This window comes from Netta rufina, assembly GCF_964035555.1.
Source record: "Netta rufina genome assembly, chromosome: 16".
NCBI lineage: Eukaryota > Metazoa > Chordata > Aves > Anseriformes > Anatidae > Netta > Netta rufina.
This window is the reverse complement of record NC_140140.1, coordinates 1,471,933-1,497,036: the sequence shown is the minus strand read 5'-3', so window position 1 is coordinate 1,497,036 and position 25,104 is coordinate 1,471,933. Positions and strand designations below refer to the sequence as shown.

The 25,104-nt window shown below is 41.5% G+C and overlaps 1 protein-coding gene across 1 annotated transcript in view; it reads right to left on the bottom strand.

Annotated features, from left to right (window-relative positions):
- The window catches only part of PREX1 (phosphatidylinositol-3,4,5-trisphosphate dependent Rac exchange factor 1), a gene marked incomplete at its 5' end in the record, with an annotated part of 172,307 nt that overhangs the window by 70,719 nt on the left and 76,484 nt on the right, over positions 1 to 25,104 (bottom strand). The window contains 3 exons of the mRNA XM_084296939.1: positions 3,722 to 3,883; positions 17,663 to 17,764; positions 21,305 to 21,409. Of these exons, the coding sequence (XP_084153065.1) occupies positions 3,722 to 3,883; positions 17,663 to 17,764; positions 21,305 to 21,409 (369 nt within the window). The remainder of the gene's footprint in view (positions 1 to 3,721; positions 3,884 to 17,662; positions 17,765 to 21,304; positions 21,410 to 25,104) is intronic.

The following is a 25,104-nucleotide window of genomic DNA, read 5'->3' as shown; positions in this document are numbered from 1 at the left end:
GGAATCTGCTATTCTTTAAAGGCTGCCAACTACGGACACCAGTTTTGTGTATTCCACATACTTGTATGTCTTTCTGTACTTTGGGGATTTAGTCATGCAGGAGCTAGCTCAACGCAGTATTTCCATCTGCTGCCCTGGTATGTTTTTATTTTTTAAATCCACCTATAGAAGTACATATCCAGGAATGAGCACTTGTTAATTTGAAAATGACCTGCTGACCATGACTATCTACATGGGAATTCACTATATATCAGAAATATAACCCCAAAGCCAAGGAACACACACACAAATAGGAACAGAAACCAACCAACTGTATAACACAGAAGCATGTTCCCCACACGGTTTGCCCATGTAGAAATCAAGGCGTCACAGCACCTCAGCATCAAGTACTTAATTCACTAAAAGCCACACAGAGGAAGCAAAAGCAAGGAGCGCAGTGATATCAGTAATTGGACTTAATCTTTTACTGTCACAAGAATTACTAGGTAAAATTATCTGGCCTATTTTGTACAAGAAGTGAAAGCATATAAGTTGGTCCTCACCTTAAAATCTAAGAATCTTTATTTTTCCATCAGACCCATCATGATGGTATCTGAACATCGTTGATGCACTTCCTGTTTGCTGTTGGCCTAGCTACTTCCCATTTATACCAATCTGAGAGTTTTTTTCAATAGTAAGAAACAGAGCAGGAAGATTTATATGATGTTTTCAGAGACAAGAAAGGATTTCTCACCTTTCTAAGTAGGACCAAGCTGCAGGCAAAAAAAAGAAAACATCATAGCTGGTGGAATTGCAAATTACAGCCAATTATAAAACACTTGATCTGCCCGAGCGCTAACACATCTTACAACTCATGCTGTTCTGTGATGGGGGTTTTGCTTCCCTAAACATTTCAGACTGGGAGAATGTGTGGATTCTTCATGTAGCAATTCCTTAGTGAAAATAATTCACAAGGATTCATGAGGAGGAGCTCACCCCACAGAATAATCAACATGTAATTAACCGATTCTTCACTAACCAAACAAAAACATTTTACAAAAAAGCTGGACTTCTCATGCATCCTCTACTTTTTTCCCCCTTTATTAAACTAGTATTTGTTTCCCAGAAGGATTAACCAGAATCAAATTGGCCTGCCTAGACTACTCCATAAAATACAACTACAAGGATTCTGTGCATTCCAGAAGGATGAATCTGAGAGAGTTCATTTAGATGAATAAAACTCTGATCAAGCTGCGGGTCTTCAAAGGCTCCCCAGGCTTGGCTTACTTTAACATGACCCATCATTATAATATGTTTCAGAAAGAGACTGATAGAATGATGCCAGCGTACGATAGTGAGAATGGTTGTATTCGAGGGAGAGACAGACTGGTAGGCAGAGATTTTGAAGGAAAAATGAGGAACCAAGGCAAATGCTCAAGAAAATAACTACTGCTCTTAGTGAAGCTAGAGATGACCCTTGGGAGCAAGAAGAGACATGGCAGACGTCGAATGATGTTACGTTGTTCCTCATGTTGGAAATGTTGAGGGTGGCGCTGATGGCAATGAGATGAAGATAGGTCAGGGATGGTCCCACTGGGACAGTTGTAAGAAAGCATCTGGTCATAGAAACCAGTGAAACTGTGCTGGTTTGGTTAAACAGATACTCTAGGTAAGGTGGAGCCTGTTCCAAATTAAGCGAAAAAATTACCGCCAAGCTTCATGTTGGGCTGCTTGCATATTCCACAGAGTCAGGATACCTCTCAGATAGTCATAAAGAACTTGGTCATAAGTAAGTTGAAGTTTACTTCTTTTTGACAATTTCAATGGCTTGTACTAAAACTGCTGGAAGCTATGGGCCTTATCAGATTAGTACGTGGTAAATAACCACACATACAGGACATAAACATTTCAGAATCTAAAACCATGATAATAGAGAAAGAGATTTTCTGTTTTCTAGGAGAGATTACCATCAGATGAACAGAAAATCTGAATGTGACATTTGCCTTATACACTTTCTCTAACAGACAGCTCTGTGGTTTGCATGGTTAAGTTAAAAATGTTTTTAATTCATCAGTTGCAACATTCCACAGGATAGGAGTTAGGAACACTTCTCACAAACTATGATATCCATCTGCAAGAACTGAAAACAGTTTTTTACTAACATACCACTTTGCACAAAAGTCCTAATTTGCAAGACTACGGCACTGTGGCAACCAAAAGATAAGACAATGTCTTTCAGTTTCAAATTGCTTTATGGGCACAAAAGAAAAAATGTGATCGTATTTAGTATTAGTCCACATCTATGTTATAAAGCTAGCTTGCCTCCTCTCAATATGGAGATTCCACTCCTTGTGGCATAAAAGGAGTAACTTTCCACAGCTTACTACTAGTAGTCAAAAAAAACACTTCTCCCTTTTTGAACTTTTGGAGTGAGTGACATAAATGACTTTGTTACACATAAACAAATCTAAATGGGTTTTCAGGCCCAGAATGTTGCTGTGAATTAGTACCCCATCTCCCACCCCCAACACTGCAATAAGTTTGATACCACTTCATTTATGACATCGTGGACACTTTCAGAGTCATGTTTTGAGCTCTAGAGCTCAAACCATGCCTCTTGCCTAGAGGACCCACGAGCTGCATTGAACCTGACATGGTTTTAGCTGCTTCTGGAAGTCCTGCTATATCGAATATTACATGACCTTTTTTGTTTGTTGAGCTTGCTATACAAAAAATAAATACACAGCTGGATATCTGGGTTGCTCTCGTGTCTTTAGCTGGATGCCAAGAACATCCTTGAGGGAAAAAATGAGCAAGGTTTAAAATACACACGAAAGACAGAAAAAACAACCCAAAAAAGATTTGTGGAGAACACCCAAGACTCCAAACATGAGGAGGCTTATACGACCTCTAAAAAGATGTCCTCAGCTGGCAATGATCAGCATCAATATTTTAAAAGTCAGTCTTGCTAAATGCCAACGCCAATCTCTTTATGAGACCATTTAACACCGCTGACTCCCTGTGGTGCACCTCCCAGAGGCTTCCAACTCCACTGACTCAAGGGCCTCAAGTAAAGTCATCACAAGATAAACTGCCAATCCTTTTGTGCATCATCCTGACTTCCCAGTATTTCTCCTGGGTGGCTCTTTTTTTCAGATTTCCTCTATCCCCAAGCTTCATATCTCAGTTATCTCCCTCTCTTTATTTTTCTCTCTTCCAGAGTACATGCTTCCACCTATACAGATACACCTACTGATAAACACATCACTATGAACACAACTATGAAAAACTTAACTGGAGTAAATACAAATATACTAGTTGCTTTCTAACTGAGCCTTTATCTTTTATACAGGAAATCTGTAGGAAGCCAACTTTCAAAGCTCCCACAAAAATGAAAGGCTTGTAGGAACAAAAACAGAACCTTATGTTATTTAGACCACTCCTGATTTCAACTTCTAGTTTTGTCCTTCAAATGAAACCTGACCATTTGAAATTTCAGTCCTTGCCAGCTCTAGTACCTTTCTTTATTTCATGATCTGTTTCTTCTGCTACAATTTAGCAGCAGCAGCTTGTACTCCCCAAAATAAACATTGAATTCTAAACCTGTCAAAGTGATGCCACCCACAGCTTATAGTGCATTTACACATCAGAAGTCCCTGTACACAGTATGAACCACCAAACTTCAGCCCACTAAACCATGCAGTAAATCGTCTCCAGAGGGCTTGCTAATCCTGCATCATACCTCCCATCCTTCAATGTGGGACTGCAACTGTTCAAGGGCTTCCAGTTTCTCCATCTGTCGCTTGGTCTCGTTGATATTTGTGCAGACCGTCTTCATTGCCTGCAATGCATTCTGGACAGCTGGGTGATCAGGATGCTTAGAGGGAGTCCTCTTAGCCAATTCCTTCAGAAAAAAATAAAAAATAAAAAAATTAGAAGTTGCATGTGGAAAGCAAACAGCATGAAAGTGCAGTCCTGCAGGAAAATGACAATAATGCAGCAGAATTAAAGAAAATTTGTGGGTACGTTACTGTAGATACTGTTCTCTGCTCTTCATGTGTACAGGGCTGCTGCTTTATATGAATGCTGCTAAATAAGTTAAGGAATTACTTACATTAAATGTATCAGATTAAAAGAGTTCAAGCCACATATGTTTTGCTGTATCACATACATTTGCTTCTAACATGACCCAAGGCCAAATAAATTAAAATAAATTATTACATAAAAACCACACTGTCCACATCACACATGCACTGGCCTGTGGACCTAGACATGGTCTTCATCCTATACCATTCCCAGTGATACACATCCAACGTTTCACTGAAGCTGCACTGGGCCCCATCACAATCTGATGAAGACTGCCCATAGCAAGTCTCGTTAAGAACAACCAGAGCTATGGAAGTTGGGTTTTGTGTGAGGAATGGCCTTACAGGAACACCGCTAGGCTGTATATGCTGTACACAGTACTTACACAGACAGTCAGGTGTAGACTAATCCTGAAGGTGAAGCTTCAGGACCTAGGTTGTTTAAATCTATAAACAGCAAAAAATGCTACCAGATCCACCTCATACCAGAAGGGCCCTCGTGACAAGCCTCTTTCCCTTGACTACGGCGGGATCCCAACATGACGCCACCCCTAACCTAGACTCCTCAGAGTACAGGTGTCCTCTGAGGGGAGGGGAGGAGCTGCCTCCGGCCCGGCACTGCCGGTCCCACTCACAGCTCTGCCCCATGAGGGTCAGCAGCAGCCTGCCCTGGCAGCCAAGAGGGCAAACCACATTTTGGGGTGTGTTAAACACAGCACGGCCAGCAAGGGAGCTTTTCCCACCACAATTCCTGTCAGTGGCTTTGCTTCAATATTGTGTGCAGTTCTGGGCTTGATGGTATAAAAGGATGTTAAGGTGCTTGAAAAGCACTCAGATCAGGGTAACAGAGCTGGAAGGCATGCCCTATAAGAGAGCCTGAGGGCACCTGGGTTGTCTAACCTGAAGAAAAGAAACTGAGAGGTGAGCTCGCTGCTCTCTGCAACTTCTTGAGGAGGGGAAGCGGAGAGGTGCTGGTCTCTGCTCCCTGGTCACCACAGGACACGTGGAAATGGCACAAAGCTGTGCCTGGGGAGGCTCAGACTGGATATTAAGAAGAATTTCTTTACCATTAGGGTATAACATACTTGGGTTTTTGGTCAGCCCTGAAGAGGTCAGGCAGTTGGATTATATGATATTTGAAGACCCCTTCCAACTGAACTATTCTATTCTATTTTATCCTATCCTAAACATGCTTAAGAAAGGGCATGCCCCTTCCCCCAGTCGTGTTGAGGAAGGGAGTTAGGGAGCTGCTGGGTGGGCAGCCAGAAGCCAGCCAAGGTCAATAACCACACTCAGGTAAGTGCCTATAGCTCTGGGTAGTCAGTCTGCATGTCCAGAAATCCCAGTGAAAGTCACTAGCTACAGGTGTCCCATGTTTGTTTGTTTGTTTGTTTTGTGTGTGTGTGTGTGTGTGTGAGGGATGTACAATGCTCATTTTATCAAGAAGAAAAGGAACACAAGACTAAATTGTCCAAGAGCAAGCCACATGCAGAACCAAGACTTTTTAGCGCTCAGTGCTTTTACCTCCAAGACAGGCACATGGCAAGTGGGGAGGGCTTTCCAAAAGGCAAACATGATGGCATGAGAAAGAGAGGTGCCAAGAGAACAGCAGGAGTTTAGCAAGGACTCCTCCTCACCTCTAGGAGGCTGTGGCATGTGTTTTGACTGGAGAGAGTAACAGAGAGATGAACAGCTTGTCTGCTCCCAAGGAGTTCATATGAGACTGCTTCACTTGACTCAACATGCAATATCCCATAAACACTGCCCACTGAGGAACAACAAGATTAAAACTTGGGACCTGACAACATTTACCAGAGTTTGGCAAAAGGGGCAACCACTGTCAACTCACAATTAATCATTTTTTCAGACCAATGCTATTTTATAGTCATCCATAATTGGATAAAATTGCATTAACAAAACCTTAACTAAGGCTGGTAGTTCCCTCTTGATACATAATACCATGTTTAACACCCACATTTTTACATTGCCTGGAATATTTCTCTTTCTCCCTACGTTATGTTTTGCCTCAACATGTTATTTGGTTGTTTTCAAGTCCCATGACTAAATGGCAAACTGCTGCTGAATTGCATCATTTTTCATAAGAGAGAAAAAAAGAGTTTGAAATGGTGCCTGCACAGCAGTGTGGTCTGAACAGAGCTGAAATGCCTCAGCCCAGAGCTCCCACAGCTAAGGACAAAGACAGCCAAACTGTTCCAGGTGGTGTTCATCCAAGATTAGAGATTACAATCCCCAAATGTTTGTCATGGGCTCCGACAAGGTTTATTCTGTGGTCCGATTTGTCTTTGACTTCTCCACGTTGGCATGTCAACCTAAGCAAGCATCTCCTCACCACGCTGTTTTTTGCCATGTTGACATTCAAGATCTTTGTGCCATGCTGTCTTGCTTGACACTGACATACTCTGATTGCAGGTATGATCCTGAGTACAGCTGGGGCTTGCCTCCCCTGAGTTGGTAGCACAACTGTAATAAAAGCTCTGCTCCTAAACTGGCTTCTGTCCTCACATGCCCTCTAGATCAACTTACCTGGCGCTTCTAGGGTGAAGGTATGTAGCCTGTGAGACAGCAGAGGGATGTGAGCTGAAGCTCAAGTCCTGCTGAAGCTTGCATTACCTTGTAGTAACTCCAATAGCTGCTAATCCAACCACTTAGCTAATCCAGACAGTGTGCTGCTAAATCACGGATCTTTCTCTGTCCTAGTGTTGATTCATACATCAGCTCTACAAAGTTCTCCAGACAGAAATCTCTTTTAGTGCGTGACAGGTTTGTGCATACCTGGCTGTACTTTTCTACTAGCAGGAATGTCTGCAGAATAAATCATTGGACCGTGAGGTGCAGAATATTGTCTATATTAACTTAGTTTGCAGAACAACCTAAACTCAAGTCTGCACCTTGAGATGAAACTATTCAGCTACTGAGACACCTGTAAGTAACACAAAAGACAGGTCTCCTGAGAATCCAGACACAACAATGGGAGGTACTCTCATTCCTACCCAGACAGATGCTGGAGACAGAAAGGTCCAAATGAATGGGGGATATGTCCGTGTTTGTCCAGTAAAATGCGACTATTCAATTCTTTGGATAGACTTGGCATTTTGAGAACTTATTCACAGCTGCAATTTCTCCTTCCTCAAAATTACTGACAGTGATTGACAATTGCTGAAGGACGATGGAGGAGATGGGTTACGTGCTGACAACCAGGAATCCCACTAAGAGAGGAGTTAATGATTGTAACTCTTGGATGATTTACAAAGTAACACATGCAGAAGAAAGGGAAGCTGCCTGCTATAACTGTCAGTCACTATCACAAATGTAATTCCCTGGGGAATTTCTCACCTCACTTTTGTTCAAAGTGAGGCCAGAGCAAGTAAGGAGAAGAGAGGGCTTGCACCTTGGTGACACCAGCTTCTGTTTCCAAAACAGAGAACAACTTTTGCTACATGACTCTCATGAAAATCTTTGCTTGTAAGCAAAGAGAGACAGCTTGTGGCACACATCCATCTCCCTGGCTCCAGCAGCACAGTAGCCTGCTTTGATGCCCCAGACAACACCTCCTGTTGTGTCCTCATACTCTGCAGAACACCCCCCAGCTGCTCTGTGCCTCCTCATGCCTGAAAGCCGGGAAGATATGGGAGCAAGTGCCTACTTTCTGACCCCCAGCATTTTATGCAGTGGCTGCTATTGTGAGGAAAATTAAGCTCTTTGACACTCATGAGTCTTTCCTCATTCTCCCTTTCCCCTATACCTTCCCCCTCCAGCCTCCCGACTTTGGGTAATGCTGTCTTGTCAAAGAAGGAAGGGCAGAAAGTGGCACCACAGCACCTTCCCCACCCCTACTAGCTGCCTGCAGCGCTGACCAAGAAGCATGAGAGGACGCTGGAAAAGGCAGGGAGAGGAGTGCTGGCTGGGCACTCGTCTGCCTCAACAGCAGCAGCAGCTGAAACAGTCGGAGCAGTGGCACTCCGTTGAGGCAGGTGTCTTGCTTGTCCCACCGCTACTCAGTCCTAAGCTGGGCAAGGAAGAGACCTGCTGCTCTGCCACTGACAGCCCCTGAAAGAGCAGAGCCTGGCACTTCTGAAACACAACCAGGGAGCTCTGGGTGCTTATTTAGTCTAGTGACAGATTTATGATGTGTAAACTACGAGAGCATTTGCCAACATGTTGAAAGGCAGCTGAGAGAGAGACCAGATGGCAAACCTTGGGTATGATGGCCCTGTCTTCCATACAGCTCGTCTATACAGCTGTCTGGAAGGACTTTACGTATTGCAACTTGTGCACCACAAGGCCTAGGACATGAGGTTGCCACCACTTGCAGAAATCTATTCCTTGCAAAGAGTGTCTTAAACTAATTCATAAAACATCTACCTTCTAGCTACAAAGTTGTTAATCCTTCAGACTAACTAGCAGTTGAGAACAGAAAAGCTGGTATTTTTCACAGCCTTTCTAATCTTCAGTGCTATCCTCTGACTTCTCTGTCTTGAAAAAAAAAAAAAGTTGCAAACATATTCTGTATTATAAGCTTGAAAAAAAGACTGTTCTTTAATAAACACAGATCAAAATGGGAACTGTCTCCTCTCAGCACAGCATTCTCTTTTTATTTCACAGCTTTTTCATAGCTGCCAAGTTTGAGGTTGTGCCACTCACAGCACCTATACACAGAGCCCGACTGCTTTTATGAGTGGAGTAACAGCACTCAGACATCCACAGCCAGCTGTAGTGTCCCTCTAAACAGCACGCAGAAAGGAAGGACAGGTAATCTACCTATCTACCCAAATCTACCCTATTTTCATTTAAAACTTTAGTCCTATCACCATAGCCCTACATAGAGGGCTCCTCATCTTTCCTGTAGGCCCCCTTTAAGTTCTGGAAAGCTTCTATAAGGTTTCCCTGAAGTCTGCTGTTCTCCAGACTGAACTTCCCAAGGTCTCTCAGCCTCTCTTCACAGCAGAGGTGCTCCAGCCCCCTGATCACCCTTGTGGCCCTCCTCTGGACCCACTCCAACAGCTCTACATGTCCTTATACTGGGGGCTCCAGACCTGAATGCAGCACTGCCCGTGGGATTTCATGAGAGCAGAGGGGGAGAATCATCTCCCTTGACCTGAAAGTTTCCAGGAGGATCTGCTGAAGGATCTTGCCAAGCACAGAGGTGAGAATGACTGAGCTGTAGTTCCCCATGTCTTCTTTTCTTCCCTTTTTAAAAATTGGGGTGGTGTTTCCTCTTTTCCAGGAAGTGTGAACTTCAGACTGCCATGACTTCCCAAATGTGACAGATAGTGTCTTAGAAAGTTCATCTACCAGTACCCTCAGGACCTTTGGATGCATCTCATCAGGACCAATGAACTTGTGCACCTTCAGGTTCCTTAAATGCTCTTGCAGCTGATCTCCTCCTTCATTTTCCCAGCCCTGCCCTTGCCTTCTGCATTTGGGTGATGTGGTTAGAGCACCTGCCGGTAAAGGCTGAAGCAAAAAAGTCATTGAGTAGCTCAGCCTTCTCCATATCCTGGGTAACCACATCTCCTGTTTCCTTCAGGAGGGGACTCACAGTTTTCCTAATCTTCCTTTTATCACTGACATCGTTGTAGGAACCCTTCTTGTTGCCCTTGATTTATTAGACAGTGTCTTTGTATTCCTCTCAGGTTACCTGTCCCTGCTTCCATCCTGTGTTTCTTTTTTTGTGTCTGAGTTTGGCCAGGAGCTCCTTGTTCATCCATGCAGGCATCCTTGCACTTTTGCATGATTTCCTCTCTGTATGGATGCATCGCTCTTCAGCTTAGAGGAGGTGAGCCTTGAGTACTAACCAGCTTACTTCACCCCTATGTGTAGATGAACCTATGCAACAATTTCACATGCTTCCACATGACCAGGTTTGGATCCCTGGATAACAAATTGCACTTGGAAACTGATTCACAAAGGTGAAATTGGAAGCTACAATTTGTCAACTTATCCTCGGAAGAAACAGTGTAGATAGAAGTAACAGATACATAGGTAAAGCTCTTGCTTTTGGATTCTATGAGACTATTTGGCTTCTTAGTTCCATCCAGAAAGTCTAACAATCAGGAAATAACTATGAAGGAAAAGGCCCTGCTAGAGACTTAAATGCTGCCTTACTTCTATTAACTGTACCAGAGAGAGAGGGAGAACTCTACAAAGAAATGCCAATCTCCAATTATGCAATGTAGTGAAAGGATTTCCAACTGAAGCATTTCAGTATCAGATACAGCTTTAAATAGCTGAAGGCTAAAACAGTTCCAAACATGACAGAATCTAAATATAAAAGCTAAATCACATAAGAAATAAGACACATCAGCTGTTCGTGCATTTGTCATTTTACTAATTGTGCTTGATGCCTCAAAAAAGAAACAAAAAAACTCTGAGGACAGACCTTAGCAACAAGAACATTGCACAGGAAGATGCAAAAAGGTAGCAGGGGGATGCTGAGCGAACAATGCAGGCAGGCAGAGGAAACTAGAGGTTTTTCTAATGTAAACACACTTTTAATACTTCCTAGCAGAAAGGATGTTATTCTGCTTAACTGATCTTTTTTTTTTTTTTTAAAAAAAAGAAGCCTGTGTCATCCTTTCACATGTCCTCCCTGTCACACAAAGATGATTATGTGCTTAAAAATGACACCTGAACATGTTTTGCAGTCAAAATTTAATTTCTGTAAGTCTCTATATTTTAAAAAAACTCTATCTTCACACTTTTGAAGACACTCACACACGGCTTTAACATGAATTCTGTGCAGTGACTTAACACTGCAAATCATTGCTCACCAGGCTGTGTCACTCTGCACTACAAACCAGTGCATGCATAAAACATGGTTTCAGAGATACATCCGTTGTTAATTCAGTGAACACCTCAGGATTACAGAGATAACAAAGACACTATATTCCTTATCAATTCAAAAAGTCATGGTAATAAGCAGTTCAGTTCCAAACCGTGGGTAAAAAAAACATCACCACCACCAAAAACCACAACATGCATAAGAACACATTAACACCTTGCTGCAAAGATCAATGTAGCTAGAATTTTTGTATTTGTGTCTTTCAGTTTACATGAATTAAAATGAATTTTGTACTTTAACCAACCAGAAAATAGATGCTACACCATGCTCTGCCTACCCATCAATCACAGCAGTTTTTATCCTGTGTGTTTTTTAAATTTATAATTTATGTCACTGCCTCTGCAAGGTAAAGACTAGACAGCAATAAATCACTAAAACTGATTACATTAGATGTGCCATCAAATCTTCAACATACGCTTAAAAATTAAAGTGAAACAAAAAGATGTTTTATATATATTAGCAGTTATTTGTGATTATACATAAAAAGCACTGAAGACAGTATGATTTATAAATTGGCAGTATTCCTTACAACTCTGTACGGTGTATATATAATTTTTAATGCTGTAACATTATGCTATGAAGACTTGGATTTTAACCAGGCAATATTATGAATCTAAGAGCAACATCACTCTTCTGAGGATTGACGGGGGAGCAAAGCCCTGAAGGTTAAACGTACTCAATTAGGGCTAATTAGAAGGTTTTGTTCCTTAAACATCGCTGAGAGGAATGCAGAGGAAGAAGAGGGGAGTGAAGGAGTTTTCTTCATTCTGTTCTGTGTCCCCAGCACTGGCTTCCCATCTCTGCCTTTCACTGCATTTGTTCAGACCTGTGTACACCTCACTGCTGGGCTCTCCCCTACAAGAGGGCTCTGAGCCTGGACACTCAGCTTTCTCCTCCAGGTTTTTCTTTTCCTCTTAGGGCCAATGTGTCTTCCGTCACATGAAGCAATACATAATAACTGCCCTAAATCCTCCACAGATTTGCATGTATTATGAGATATTTTTAAAGTATCAGAAGTGTAATGTGCATTTCTGGCTGGAGACTTAGCAATTCCTTAAGAGAACAGACATCAACTAAGAAACAAGCTCTGTGACATGCACTAGGCTATCAGGAGCCTGTAGGGGTGCGGCCATCATGTGCTTCACATTCCTCGCATGTTGGGAGGAAGGAGACAGAAATGACTGTTCCTAATCCCTACCCCCAGTGGTGTGATTAACTCATGATCACTCTTCCCCTAGGGTTTTCTTCTTGCTGACATAAACGCTCTTTATTAGGGGGAAAAGGCTATTTCTGTTCAGAGATTGGTTTACACAACAGCTGCTTCTACTCCTAAGACGTATAGTTACCACTAATTAATACAGAGTCATACAATTATTATCAGCGAGACAGAGCTGCCTTAATCCAAGACGTTCTGCTAGAAATATTTACTCAGCAAGCTCTGCAGTGTACACATCCGCAATGGAGTTTTAAGTCGCTCGCACCATATATGCTCTCAAGTTCTGTCCATCTGTTTGTCTTTTCTGCTTACCAAATTGTAATGCCCATCACAGCAAGTACAGCTCCATTTCGTTCAAGCCTACTCAAAGGCTCTTTTCTGGCCTTTAAGGAAAATGTATAATGCATCTCATTGCTAACAGGCAAACATTCAGAGCTCCAACACACCCAAACAGACTTCAAATTCTCTGCTGAAGTGTGACAGCAAGGGAAAGAAGTGGGAGATGGATACATTAGGGAGGGCTTGGACTGGGGATAAAACTAATTTACTGACCAACAAGTTTGTGCTAATTCTCTTCTCAGGCTGCCTGGAGCAGACAAAAACTGTACTAGGGAAAAAATATTATCATTTCTTCTCTGATTGCACAGGGATTGTGAAACACCATGGCGAGGTCTGAGTCCCACGCTTCAAACCAAAGACAAGGCTTGCAAACTGACTTCCAAGGAAGGCAACCAGAATTTGAAAACTGTTTAGTCAGATGCTCCAAAGTTGCTGTGTTTGATGCACAAAAAAAGAAACTGCAAAAAAAAAAAATAAAATTGAGCTTTATCAATCACCATCACCTGAATGATCATTTTGTCTCCTTAATTCTTTGGTTAAAAAAATTAAAAAGTTTGGTCAGAGGATGTGAAAACGTAAGATCAATTACAAGATGCCATACTTTACATTGGAAATAACTTATAAGATTTGTTTAAGTTGTATCTGCACTTAGAGATATTCCAGTATGCTATTCCTAATTAAGTAACCCAGATCAATTTCATGTGAGATCCTATTATTCTGGAATAACAACACTCACATATTGAATTAATCAAAAATAGTTATCACATTTTAAAAGTGCCTTTCCCTATTATTTATGGCTGGCTTTCAAACATATAAGTCTGAGTTACTACATTCACATTATCTTAATCAAACCTAACTACTTAGCAATCCTAAATGATTATACTATAACAAGGTCATTTCAAAGTTATCAGAAAATCTGGATGTTCACAAATTCTTATTAAAAACACAAATAGAAAAGTAGGATAACATGATGATTTTTCTAATCAGCTGTAATACATAGTATCTGTTTGCCCTGGGAATTAGATAAAATAAGATCCAATTCCCATGAATACAAAACTGCTATTTCAGGAGCAATAACTGCAGTTCAGTGGCAAGGGGAGAACAAATGCTTAATTTGAGGGTTGTGTTATTTTTGAATCTTTTTTTTTTTTTTTTTTTTGATTGGTGAGTTGCATTTTCCTGGTCAGCACTAACAGAAACCAGCTTATCTTAGCTTTCTTCATGTCTGAAACAGTCATGTCCACGGTGGTAATTTTGTGCCAGCAAGCATCAGACAAGTCTCAAATGGGACACAGTTCATTGACCATGAGCTCACTAGTTTGAGAATCAGCATCAGTTAGATGTTCTAATGATCACAGACATTGCTGGAGCTGAATACCCCCTAGTAATGGCATAACCTCACTAACTGAGGCAGATTTGTTGCTTAACAGAAACTAAATTCCCTTCAGCTTTTACTTGAAATTTTTATGTCCTGCCCAGGAAATTATAAGTAGCAAACTGTGTGATTTATATCAGCCTGTATACATAAAGAAATCTCTAGAAAAATTGAATGCAACATTACAAGACCCGTTATTGCAGCTCTCCCTGTTCACTCCCTTTGTAGCTCTTTGCTCTACGCATGTGTGGGGTTCTGAGAGAACAGTAACAGATCCAAACACCCGTGCCCCCATCCCACAAGGCAGGCACAGTGTAGGCATCAAAGGCACAATTAACTTCATTCTACCCTATTGTGGCTGCAAGCGAAGAGACGCTGCTTAGTCTTAGCCTTCCTGGTGGTATTTTTGGCTTTCAAATAAATGAGGTTTGTGCTTGCTGGCTTCTTGACATACACAACTGTGTACATGTGAGAAAGTATAAACCACACACCTTATTTCCATAGGCCAATATTTGTTCCCCAGAGCACAACGCCTTCAGTTACCATTGTACTTGGAAAGACCACAGTTCAGAGAAACTTATTTCAGGCTTTTGATCACTCCCTCTTTGCAAAGCAAACTCTTAAAGAAGAGCAAGCAAGACCGTTTCATTCATAGCTCTTCCAATCACTGACACAGAACCTCATACTTTCTGAAAAATTTGTCCTATAATGGTAGAGGAACAGGAAAGTTTAAGTTGAAGAATACCAAAGAGTCACTGCATCGAAAATACTACTACCCTGTAATCAGAAGTGTGCATCTCCTCTGGCATTTGAGTGACAGAGCATCTCTCACTCATTTCTGAGTAAAATCCCTGAAATTTCAGGATTTTTTGTAATATTGGCAGTTTCTGACATTCTAATATTTTGATGGGCTTTTAAAACAGAATAGAGATTTTGATTTGCAAATCAAACTTCTGTCTGTAGCTAAGAAGTCAGATTATTCAAACTGATAGAGATCTACAACTCAATTACATTTTCCAAAAAAGCTTAGAAATTAAGCAAGTCTAATTAGCAACAGGTGATTCGGCAACAGGTGGTCAGAAACAGTGCAGAAAACCACATTGGATTCAGCTTATCAAAAAGGTCACAGAGCAGAATAAGAGAAACACAGCACGTTAACACTGATATTCTGGTTCAAAAAGACTGAGAAGTACTGAGATAAAACTGCTCAAAGATCACTGAAGATGAACATAGCAAAGGTACAGCAGATTTTGACCATTCTGGCTCTATGAAGATGTCTCCAGCATGGAACCAGTAACGAGGTGAAGGAACCTGGCCCGCAGGCTCTGTACCTAATGATTCCCTTCATGCAAAGGGTAACTGTGACAGGAAATCTGCAGGAAGTTAACGCTTCATCTTTCAGTAGCAGCACAAACGTAGAGAACGGTTCAAAAGTAAAAATACAGGCACTGGTTCCTCTGACTGAAGATTCTTAGAAAATAAGAAAGGGATCTCTGCAAAGAACCAAGACAATCTTATATTTTCACATCTTTAACATGCTGGTAGATAGCAATCAGTGAACACACCTCATATTGAAAATGAGAAAACACTACCAAAATATTAGGTCAGGAATGCACATCTCAAGGTCTGCACATCCCCCCTTCCAGTCACCATATCAGATGCTGCAGGAGCTCTCTTTTTGTGCAAATCAATGTTGCTCACAGTCACCAAACAGACCCACAAACTGAACAGCTACCAAATTCTCTCCATAATAACCCCAAATAAACAAATACACTGGACTTAAACTGAGGCATCATTACATTTTCAATTATCCCTATATAACCAGGCTTCTCTGAAGATAAGAACTGAACTGTGTTCAGTTTTGGGCCCCTCGCTACAAGAAGGACATGGAGGTGCTTGAGCGGGTGCAGAGAAGGGCGACGAAGCTGGTGAGGGGCCTGGAGAACAAGTCCTACGAGGAGCGGCTGAGGGAGCTGGGCTTGTTCAGCCTGGAGAAGAGGAGGCTCAGGGGTGACCTTATTGCTCTCTATGGGTACCTCAAGGGAGGCTGTAGCGAGGTGGGGGTTGGTCTGTTCTCCCACGTGCCTGGTGACAGGACGAGGGGGAATGGGCTTAAGTTGAGCCAGGGGAGTTTTAGGTTGGATGTTAGGAAGAACTTCTTTACTGAAAGGGTTGTTAGACATTGGAACAGGCTGCCCAGGGAAGTGGTGGAGTCACCATCCCTGGAGGTCTTTAAAAGACGTTTAGATGTAGAGCTTAGGGATATGGTTTAGTGGGGACTGTTAGCGTTAGGTCAGAGGTTGGACTCGATGATCTTGAGGTCTCTTCCAACCTAGAAATTCTGTGATTCTGTGATTCTGTGATAAATCAGAGCTGGAGCCACTCATGTGCTTCCTTGATCTAGACACCTTTGCCTCATCTTGACTATTATTAGTACTCTGAGAGAAATGCCTGCAGCAGTCCCTCACATCAGCTTCTCCCATGTGCCTAATAGCAGGGGAAAGGAAACGAAGAAACCACGTCCAGTCATTTAAAACTGTAAGAGCAATCTGCACTCCAGTGGATTGACTGGACTGATAAACTGTCCATATACACGTAAATCTCAGTAACAGGTCCATAAGACATGGTACATGAACACCTACTGTAAGATGGGTTTGTGCTGTATAGACCAAAAAAATGATTCCACCTGTAGGAAGGACATATTTTGAAAATCTACCTCTTGAAAGCTCCAATTGGATAGAGGGAAATAATTTAAATATTAAGAAGGTGAAACAGAACTCTAATAAAGGGAAATACATCACTATTGAACTAACCAACTTGTACCTATGAAAGCCCTTATTCAATCTGAATTTACAAGCACAGCACTGCAATAATTTTGCACTACATACACTTGATTCACATGGTCAGCCTGTGACTAAGAACACTAACTCATCACAGAATTGTTTTCTTCCACAATTAAGGGACCTTTCTTCTGAGATAAAAGGTAGCTGCTTCTTGTATTTTTTTATTACTTAACTTTATCTTAGTAAATATAATGTCACTCTAAGAATGACACCCCTGAAAATTCATGGCTTTTAGCCAAAGAGTAGCTGCAAGGCCAATGATGTTGCAAGCTCTCCCAGAAACCACTTTCTCCTTTTCCTTCTCCCCACCAGGCGTGTGACCCAGCCCTGACCTGGAGGATGAGAGGCAAGTTAGTTCTCTGTAGGTCTCTCATTCTTCAACTCCTACACTAAGACTGCTAGCAAGGGGGCCAGTTAGTGCCAATTGCAGTAGTCATTTCTGCAATGCCACCTGTCCATTGGGAACTTGTCTGAGACAACCAAACAGGTTTCAAACAAGCCTCCAAACAGCTGTCAGATGATAAAGAATTTTGATCATTACTGACCTGAAAACACTCAAACTAGAGACCTAGTGATGAAAGATGTCTCCTGTTTCCAGTCCCCACAGCCGTAGAGTTCCTCAGAATACTGATACAATTCTGTTTGAACACAGCTTTTCAGGAAGTGGTTAAAACAGCACTCAAGTCTTAACAAACATCAGAAGAGATCTGAAGTCAAAAGACATTAGCTAGACAGTAAGTCACCCTGTCTGGTCTACTCACACCATTACAACTTTAACAGCCTGGCAGCATCAGTCAGCTTTTTGACTGTACCCACAAAAAGCCATGTTCTGCAAAGAGCATCCAGCTTTTGGAAGTACGTGCCAGGCAGGTAGTAGTGACAGCAAAATCCATGGCTAAAAAGTTGCAAAAATCACTCCAACAGTAAAACAATGAGCTAGAGAAATTCTTTTGTTGGTTTTACCTTAAGCAGAAGTGGATACTTGCAAATTCGCTGAATCGGCGTCAGCAGATAACCCTCTAGTGGAATGTCTGTTGTCTTTCTGCCTCCCAAAAGCATGCAACTCTATAATCAAAAAAAGGAAACAAATGTTAACCCAGACACAACACTTTCACATGCTCTTTGACATGATTTTCTGTTTCTATAATACATACATACTATGGTCACAAAGAACTTTGCCATCCTAAGATAAAGGAAATGAGACTTCATTCACCACTGAAATATGGCCATCAAGTTAAGCCTGATTCTCTGCGAATCAGCAAAATAAATATCTCTGTGGATAACAGTGGCTGTATAGAAAGGTCTCTTCTCAAAGGAATACTAAACAGCTGGTGACTCAGAAAAAAAGTGTCATAATACCATGACAATCAGCAAAACCTAGATGCACCATTACCTAAAGGAATCCAACCTACCCCCACAATCAACACGGCCATTTGTCTTCATGCACTATGCAAAGTTTGCACTATTGGTCCAGAAAACTCAAAGGCTAAAATAAAACATACTAAGTAGGAGTCATGTAATTAACTCTTGGCCAGTCTCTGCATCTGAAGGAAATCAAATATAGCTCTGAAATAAGTGAGTCATCTGCATCACATCCACCAATTCTCTGGCAAAACATTATGTCTAAACCCAGCTGGACAAACAGCATGGGCTAAACACTGCAAATGTAGCTCTGAACCAGCCACAGCGCATGATGCTGCTTGCCCAGCAAAGAAGTTACAGGACTTGCGGGCAAAGCCGCTACATGGAAAGGAGAACGCTGATGCAACAGACGATTAAATTTAAGGAAACCAGATTTCAGTAATTCTAATGCTCAAAAAAAAATAAATCCACTGTTTCAACATTAACTATTCTTGTAGCCCTGTGCTTTCCAGACAAAGGTGAAGGGCATTTCTGTACCCAGGACAGTGACTACTCTTCCAGCATTGCTTGAATATAGCAAGAAAGGTGACAATATAAAACCTTAAGAAATATTGGACCAATACACAAAAGAAACAGAAATCCAAACAGCTTTTAGGTTAAGAAACAGATGCAGCAACCGATCAACCCTCGCAATACTCATATAAGTTCTCACACCTTTGGGGGGGCATTCTGGGGAAATCATTTCACAGACAAATTTGTGCACACTACAAGAGATGTTTAATTTCTTAGTAGATTATGGAAATTCTCAGGGCTGCCGTGGAAGGGGAATTTAAGAACTGAGTATGGCATAGGAGAACCTACAGTCCCTCACCTGTCTTTATTTCTTCACAATAATCTGTAATCTCTGTGATAAACAATCACAGACCTATTGTAAGCTTTTTATGCATTTCCCTGAAGATGCTGGTATTGCATGCTGCCAGAGGTAGGCAGTTGACTCAGATTTCAAATCCATCTGAGAGAACCTAATCCTACATTTCTATGTTTGGCCATGAATCTGGACAACTTTGCTCCAAAAATCATCCCAGTTGCAAACCTGCCCTGTCAACAGAAGCTGAAGTTTAAATCAATTTCAGCCAAGATGTGCTTGCTTTGGGGCATCACTGATGACATTTTCCCCTGTGAAATGTGTGCTGTGGCTCAGACACACTCTAATATAGTGGGTTTTTGGCTGTAGTTCAATAATTCTCTTCTTCAAGAAGTGTTCAAAGACATGCTACATAAATCTCATTACTCCTAAGTGGTATTTTTACAGACAGTTGTCTGTAAAATAACCCTTCCCCAGGGCTATTCTAGATCTGTGGCGTTGGCTACCAGCTCACAATGCTCCCTGTCCAATTTTCCAAGTCTCGGGTGATTCAGTCCTTCCCGTCTCTCCTTTCAGCCCTCCCTCTAGCTTTGGGCTCAAAACTGCCCTTTAACACTTACTGATTTTTCAAACACATTCCCACATTCTGCATTTCAGCAGCTACGAGGGGGCAATCGGGCCAAATCCATACTCACAAGCAAAGCTTTGTATTTTAATGCAGCTTTCTCTGCATGGTGGCATTATAGCATCGACTTTAGGAGGGAGTGGATAGGAGACTGAAGGCCTGGAAGAAATTACAACAGCCACAACAAAGAAAATACTTCTGCATAACCTCTCCTCCCATAGTTACTGTTATTTTAAAATTCTCTTGGATTCAGGTGCTGCTGCAAGCCACAGCAGACAGTGTGACATCTTTAATGTGCTTCATAATTAGTTTGCCAGCTGCTGCCAGCAACAGAGACAGGAGGTTTTCGCCAATCCAGTGGAAATGCAGAGAACACTCTGGATGCTGGGAAGGATGGTGTTTATATTCACCTTCATTGCTCCTCTTTCTCGTTATTTTTCCTCAACAGAAGCATCCAGAGGAGTCCATGGACAGGAATGGCTCATTTGAAGACTCAAACTAATGGTTTAATGGTGTTCATTAAACTCAGATGTGATAAAGAGATTCCAAATACCCAATAGCAATCATGTTCCTGCCCCTCCCTCCAAGGCCTATATTTTGTGGCTAATATAATGTTCTGCTTGTGACAGGCATTTATGCAGAAGTTTTCTTTTGCTGTACTGTATTAGGAAAGAGAAAGCTTTCAGCAGAAAGGAAAAAACAAGAGCAGAAAGAAGAGCAGACAGGGTCCATTGCAAAGATAGCCTTTATCTTCACAGCATTCACTAAGACAGTAAACTAGCATGCTGAATTGGTCCCTCGTCTACACACCATCCCCATTCCAAATGCCTTCCATCCATGGGTAGGAAAACGAGACATCTAAAATCAAGGAGACTTGGGGTGGATGTTGGGAAGAGAAATAAGGAAAGAATAAAAAAAAAAAAAAAAGAAATAAGAAACCTCAGTGTCGTGGTTTAACCTGGCCGGCAGCTAAACACCACACAGCCTCCCCCCTCCCTCTCTGGGACGGGGGAGAGAAATGGAAAGTGAAGCCCGTGAGTTGAGATAAAGACAGTTTAATAAGACAGGAAAATACTAATATTATATAAATATATAAAATAATAATACCAGCTACTAGGAAGAAAATTAACTCTGTTCTAACTGAAACCAGGACACTCAGACAGAAGGCACTGTCTGGAGGTCATTTCTCCTCCCAGCCCAGCCTCCAAAGAAGGCTGTAGGCCACACTCCCTTCCCAACACAGATACTAACACATCATGGGTTGGATGAGGAATTGGGTCATTTTTGAAACAAGCAGCAATGACACCACCAGAAGAATTCATCCAGCCTACGTTTCTTGCCCACAACTGAGCTCCCAGGGAAAACAGTGTCAGAAGTGGGCCACATGTTTCTGGTAGGTCTGCAGATGGCAAATTGGTCAGAGAATTGAGAAGGGAACCAGATCCTCTGGGAGCTAGTCACAGCCCCACTGATGACTTATTGCATTAGTCCTTTCACAATCTTTACTCAACTTTTCTGTTGATTCTTTTTAAAAAAATATTCCCTGTTTCTAATGGAATTACTCATACCATAGCTGTGCTTAGTTCTGTACTTGAACTTACCAATGATTTCAATACCCAACCTTCTTGAGTGCTTCATAGCTGGAATGAATAATGTCTGCAAAATGCTTCGCATTCCTGGGATACTAAGGGGGTATTACGAGTACAGTACAAAGTCAGATCAGTAAGTCAAGAGTGCTAGAGAAGGTGCTTACCAAGAGGAATGCTCTTACTGTTGGGATCTTGTTCAATTCCATTAGCAGTCTGAGTGCTTTCTCATGGTTGCTACAGTACTCCTCGTACACAAAGAATTTGTCTTTCTGCAAGGAAAAGCATATTAAGTTATTGACTTGGATAAAACTGAAGTGACAATATTGTCTCAGTCTGATACCAAATTCTTTACAAAGGAGGGTGCACACAAGTGGCGTTAGAGTTGCATTTTACATGAAGTGAATACTTCCCAAATGTGAATAATGTATAGAGGTGTTCCACTAATTCTAAACTTACTCTTGTAAATTAGCATCAGCTTATGAGCACAGATCTCTCCAACACTTTTCCTTTTAATGCATCACTGAAATAATATATCCTTTGCTGAAAGGATGGATTTTGCTATCTCAGGGACACTCACGTATGTGTTAAGATATTCCAGTAGAGTAGACAGGAGCAAAGTAAAGGCAGGAGCAAGGGGGACGTTAACAGGACTGACATTTTGGAGCTGTGCTGATTACTGCTGCAGGAAGAGGAAACAGAGAAGGCTGGGAAGAACCAAGGACTGGAACATGTCAGAGGGGAACTATGGCACGTAGAGCAACCAGCTGGAAATCCCCTGCCTTGCAGGGCGGAGGGGGAAAACACCAGTGAATTGACAAATTCACTTTGTGTTCTGAAACACAAAGTGATGCAACAGCTGCCCACAACAGCTCTTCCGAATTGAAGCATTTCATTGAACATATACAAAATATCCAACAGACCATGGAAATGAAAGAAGAAAGGTAGCTTTACGACTAGATTGAGTTACTTAGAGTGGACCATGTCATACCCACCACCACCTGTAGTGGATTGAAATCCCTTGTCAAGAACCAAGGGAAAACTGGCAGCGCTCAGTTCTGCTTTATTGATCTTCAGAGCCAAAGACAGTCCATCTTCTTACAGTGAACATTACCAGAGTCCACAGCAAACATCTGCAAACACTATGACGTGATTCACAAAAGAAGCAGTAACAACTATTTCCATGCCTTAGTGGACCACGCAAGGAGGTGAATCAATCCTTTCAAGGCTGTTGGGAAGGGCTGAACTTTTAGCAGCTATGCTAGAGAGCAGCATTGCATTCACTGTAATAAAAGGAGGTCAAGAGGCTGCATTAGGCTTCAGTCAGGTTAAATGGTTCAGAAGCCAAAAGCACCCAATATTTATCGGGTCATTCTCATAACAGTAGCTTCTCTCCTGGTTCAGCTAAGCCACAGTGAAGTACCATGCAGAAGTACACAGAAAAGCTGCTTTGCACATTAAAAGCAATTTAGCTGGGTTAGGGATAATGCACAGAGCCAGCATCTCGGGGCATCATGGCATGTTTACAATGCCCTGCAGAGTTTGTTGTGGTGTTCACATCAACTTCCAATTTAGCATCCTGGCATGAAAATATTCTTCCTGAGTTAACTAATCTCTCCAGAACTTGGAAGGGAATTTTCTGAGCTTTGATAGGCCTCCTAGCACTCTTCAGGAGATGTGGAGCACCCTGTGCTAGCTCGTGATGAGATACCTGCAGTCTCGCTACCTCTAAGAGAGCTTATAGTGATCTAACCAAAAACTACTGCCAACTGAAGGAGTTAAGTAACACAGAGCCCTGGAACACAGCTGCACTCATCGGGCATTCCCTTCACTATTGTCACAAGGAACAGAAATTGTGTTTATATTAGTTTAGGAGAAGCATTTGACATTCTGGTCAGATGCTCAATGGTTAGACATACATGCTCAGGGACTGAAAAGCATATTTAAATTTATTTGTTTTAACTAACAATGTGGTGACTTTTTTTTTTCCCCTCCTCATGCCTCCAAAGGAAGAACTGACAATAAAAAGATGCATTTCCAAACATGGCAACAATGGTACAAAGCAAATAAAACAACAGCCACAAAGTGCAGTGCAAAGAGCTGGAACACAGTTGTTCAAGACATCCTTCATCTACAGCTGTTCGTATTACTCTAATACTGAGAAGCTAGAAAGAAACAAAGACTTCTGACCACCAGATGCAGGAAAAGGCAGGATTGAATCCATAGCACAATAGAAAAGAGGTAACTGACAGACCCAGAATTGTTTTTATCCTTAAAATGGAGAGTTGTGGAGAGAGAACAGATTTATGAGTTTCCCCTACATTTCCTTCCCTCCCCTCAGCTCCCTGGATGCACACAAGCAGCATGCATGAAACTAAAAATAGCAACCATTAACACAGCAGCATCCAGTGCATCAATGCACGCAAAATGTCATTGCTCAGGTTTCTGACTGCAGCTCCGAATGTCTGGAGTTTTGAGAGGTTATATTTAGATCATGACAAAATCCCTTTGCTGAACTCAAGACAGTACAATAATTATACACACACCAGAGTGCTTTCATCAAGTCTTTCCCATCTGTCCCTCATGCATGAGACCCACAAATATGACAACTATGTTTTAAATTACTCAGTGTCTGAAGTGTTTAATTTCCTCTCTGGGTGACATTCAGTCCTGGACTCTCCCATCCCCTGGTGAGGAAATTATCAGTTACATAATTACAGATGTTAGCCCAGGAATTCGGAACCTACAGTTACTCTATATTAAAGTGCAATTATGGTCAGAGAAGTGACCACACAAAAATGGCACCTTCTTATTCAGCAAATCTGCTGAATACATGGCTAGACCTTCTGGCTTTGGTGACAAAAATAAGTCTATACCCTTCTTAGTTTGGTTAAATATTTAAACCAATAGTTTATTTTTCATATATGTTATTTTGGGTCTGGTAGAACAGCCACAAATTAGTGCAAATTTGAAAACAGTTTGGGCTAGAAAATTTATGGAAGACATTTGGTAAACTGTAATCATGTTATTTGGATGTATTTTTAATGAGGCATGACATTTTCTTCTTTCAAAGCAAGCTGAAATCAGTTTTGTCAACATGAAAACCCTAAACAAAAGAGATTTCATTCTGAACAGAACAAAATCCCTGATGACTTAAACAGTAAAACTGATCACTCATGCAGCATTGCTCCTAAAAATGAGATGAAAACATTTCACTTGAACAAGCTTATTTTATAGCTACGAGGTTACTGAAGCTCTATCAGTATGACAGCAACATAAATCAAGCACCAGTCAATCCTTTGCCCTTCTGCTCTGCAGTCTTATATTTTCATCACCAGTACAAGAAAGCCAATATTGACAAGGTGTGATTATTCAAAGTTCAGTGTATACATTCTCCTTGATGTTAAAGATCTGTTCTACGTCATATTTCTTTTCAGTCAGCAGATTTTATTTTGAATTAACATCTAAGTGAGTTTGGTATGACAATAACAGAAAGTAAAGAACAACAACTCTTTATGAAATTCTAGTACCTAGCATCAGACAACAGACTTTTCATCATCTTCTGATCAAACAGAATACACCAGGGCAAACAAAGTCTGTCTTCCAGAACAAAACAGCTTTTCACAGCTGAGTAACAGAGCAAGCATAATTCATAACTTGTTAAAATACTTCCAAAAGTCAATATGCATTAGTTGCAGCGAAACATTATAGCTCTTCTGGAGCCATTGGAATATTGGCTTGTTTCAGGTATTACCCAAGATCAGAATCCTTCCAAGCTGGAGATCGGGGAGGATGTCCTAGCATTAATATAAATGGATCAATCATGATCCTAGAGGCTTATTATGACTAAAAGCGGTGTCCTGTTTTTCAGCATGGCTGGACTGTTGTTGAGCTAGGCTATTCTAGGCCAAGGTAAACCATTAAAACAGTCAAGTCTATGGACATTAGAAGAAATTTAGGATACATA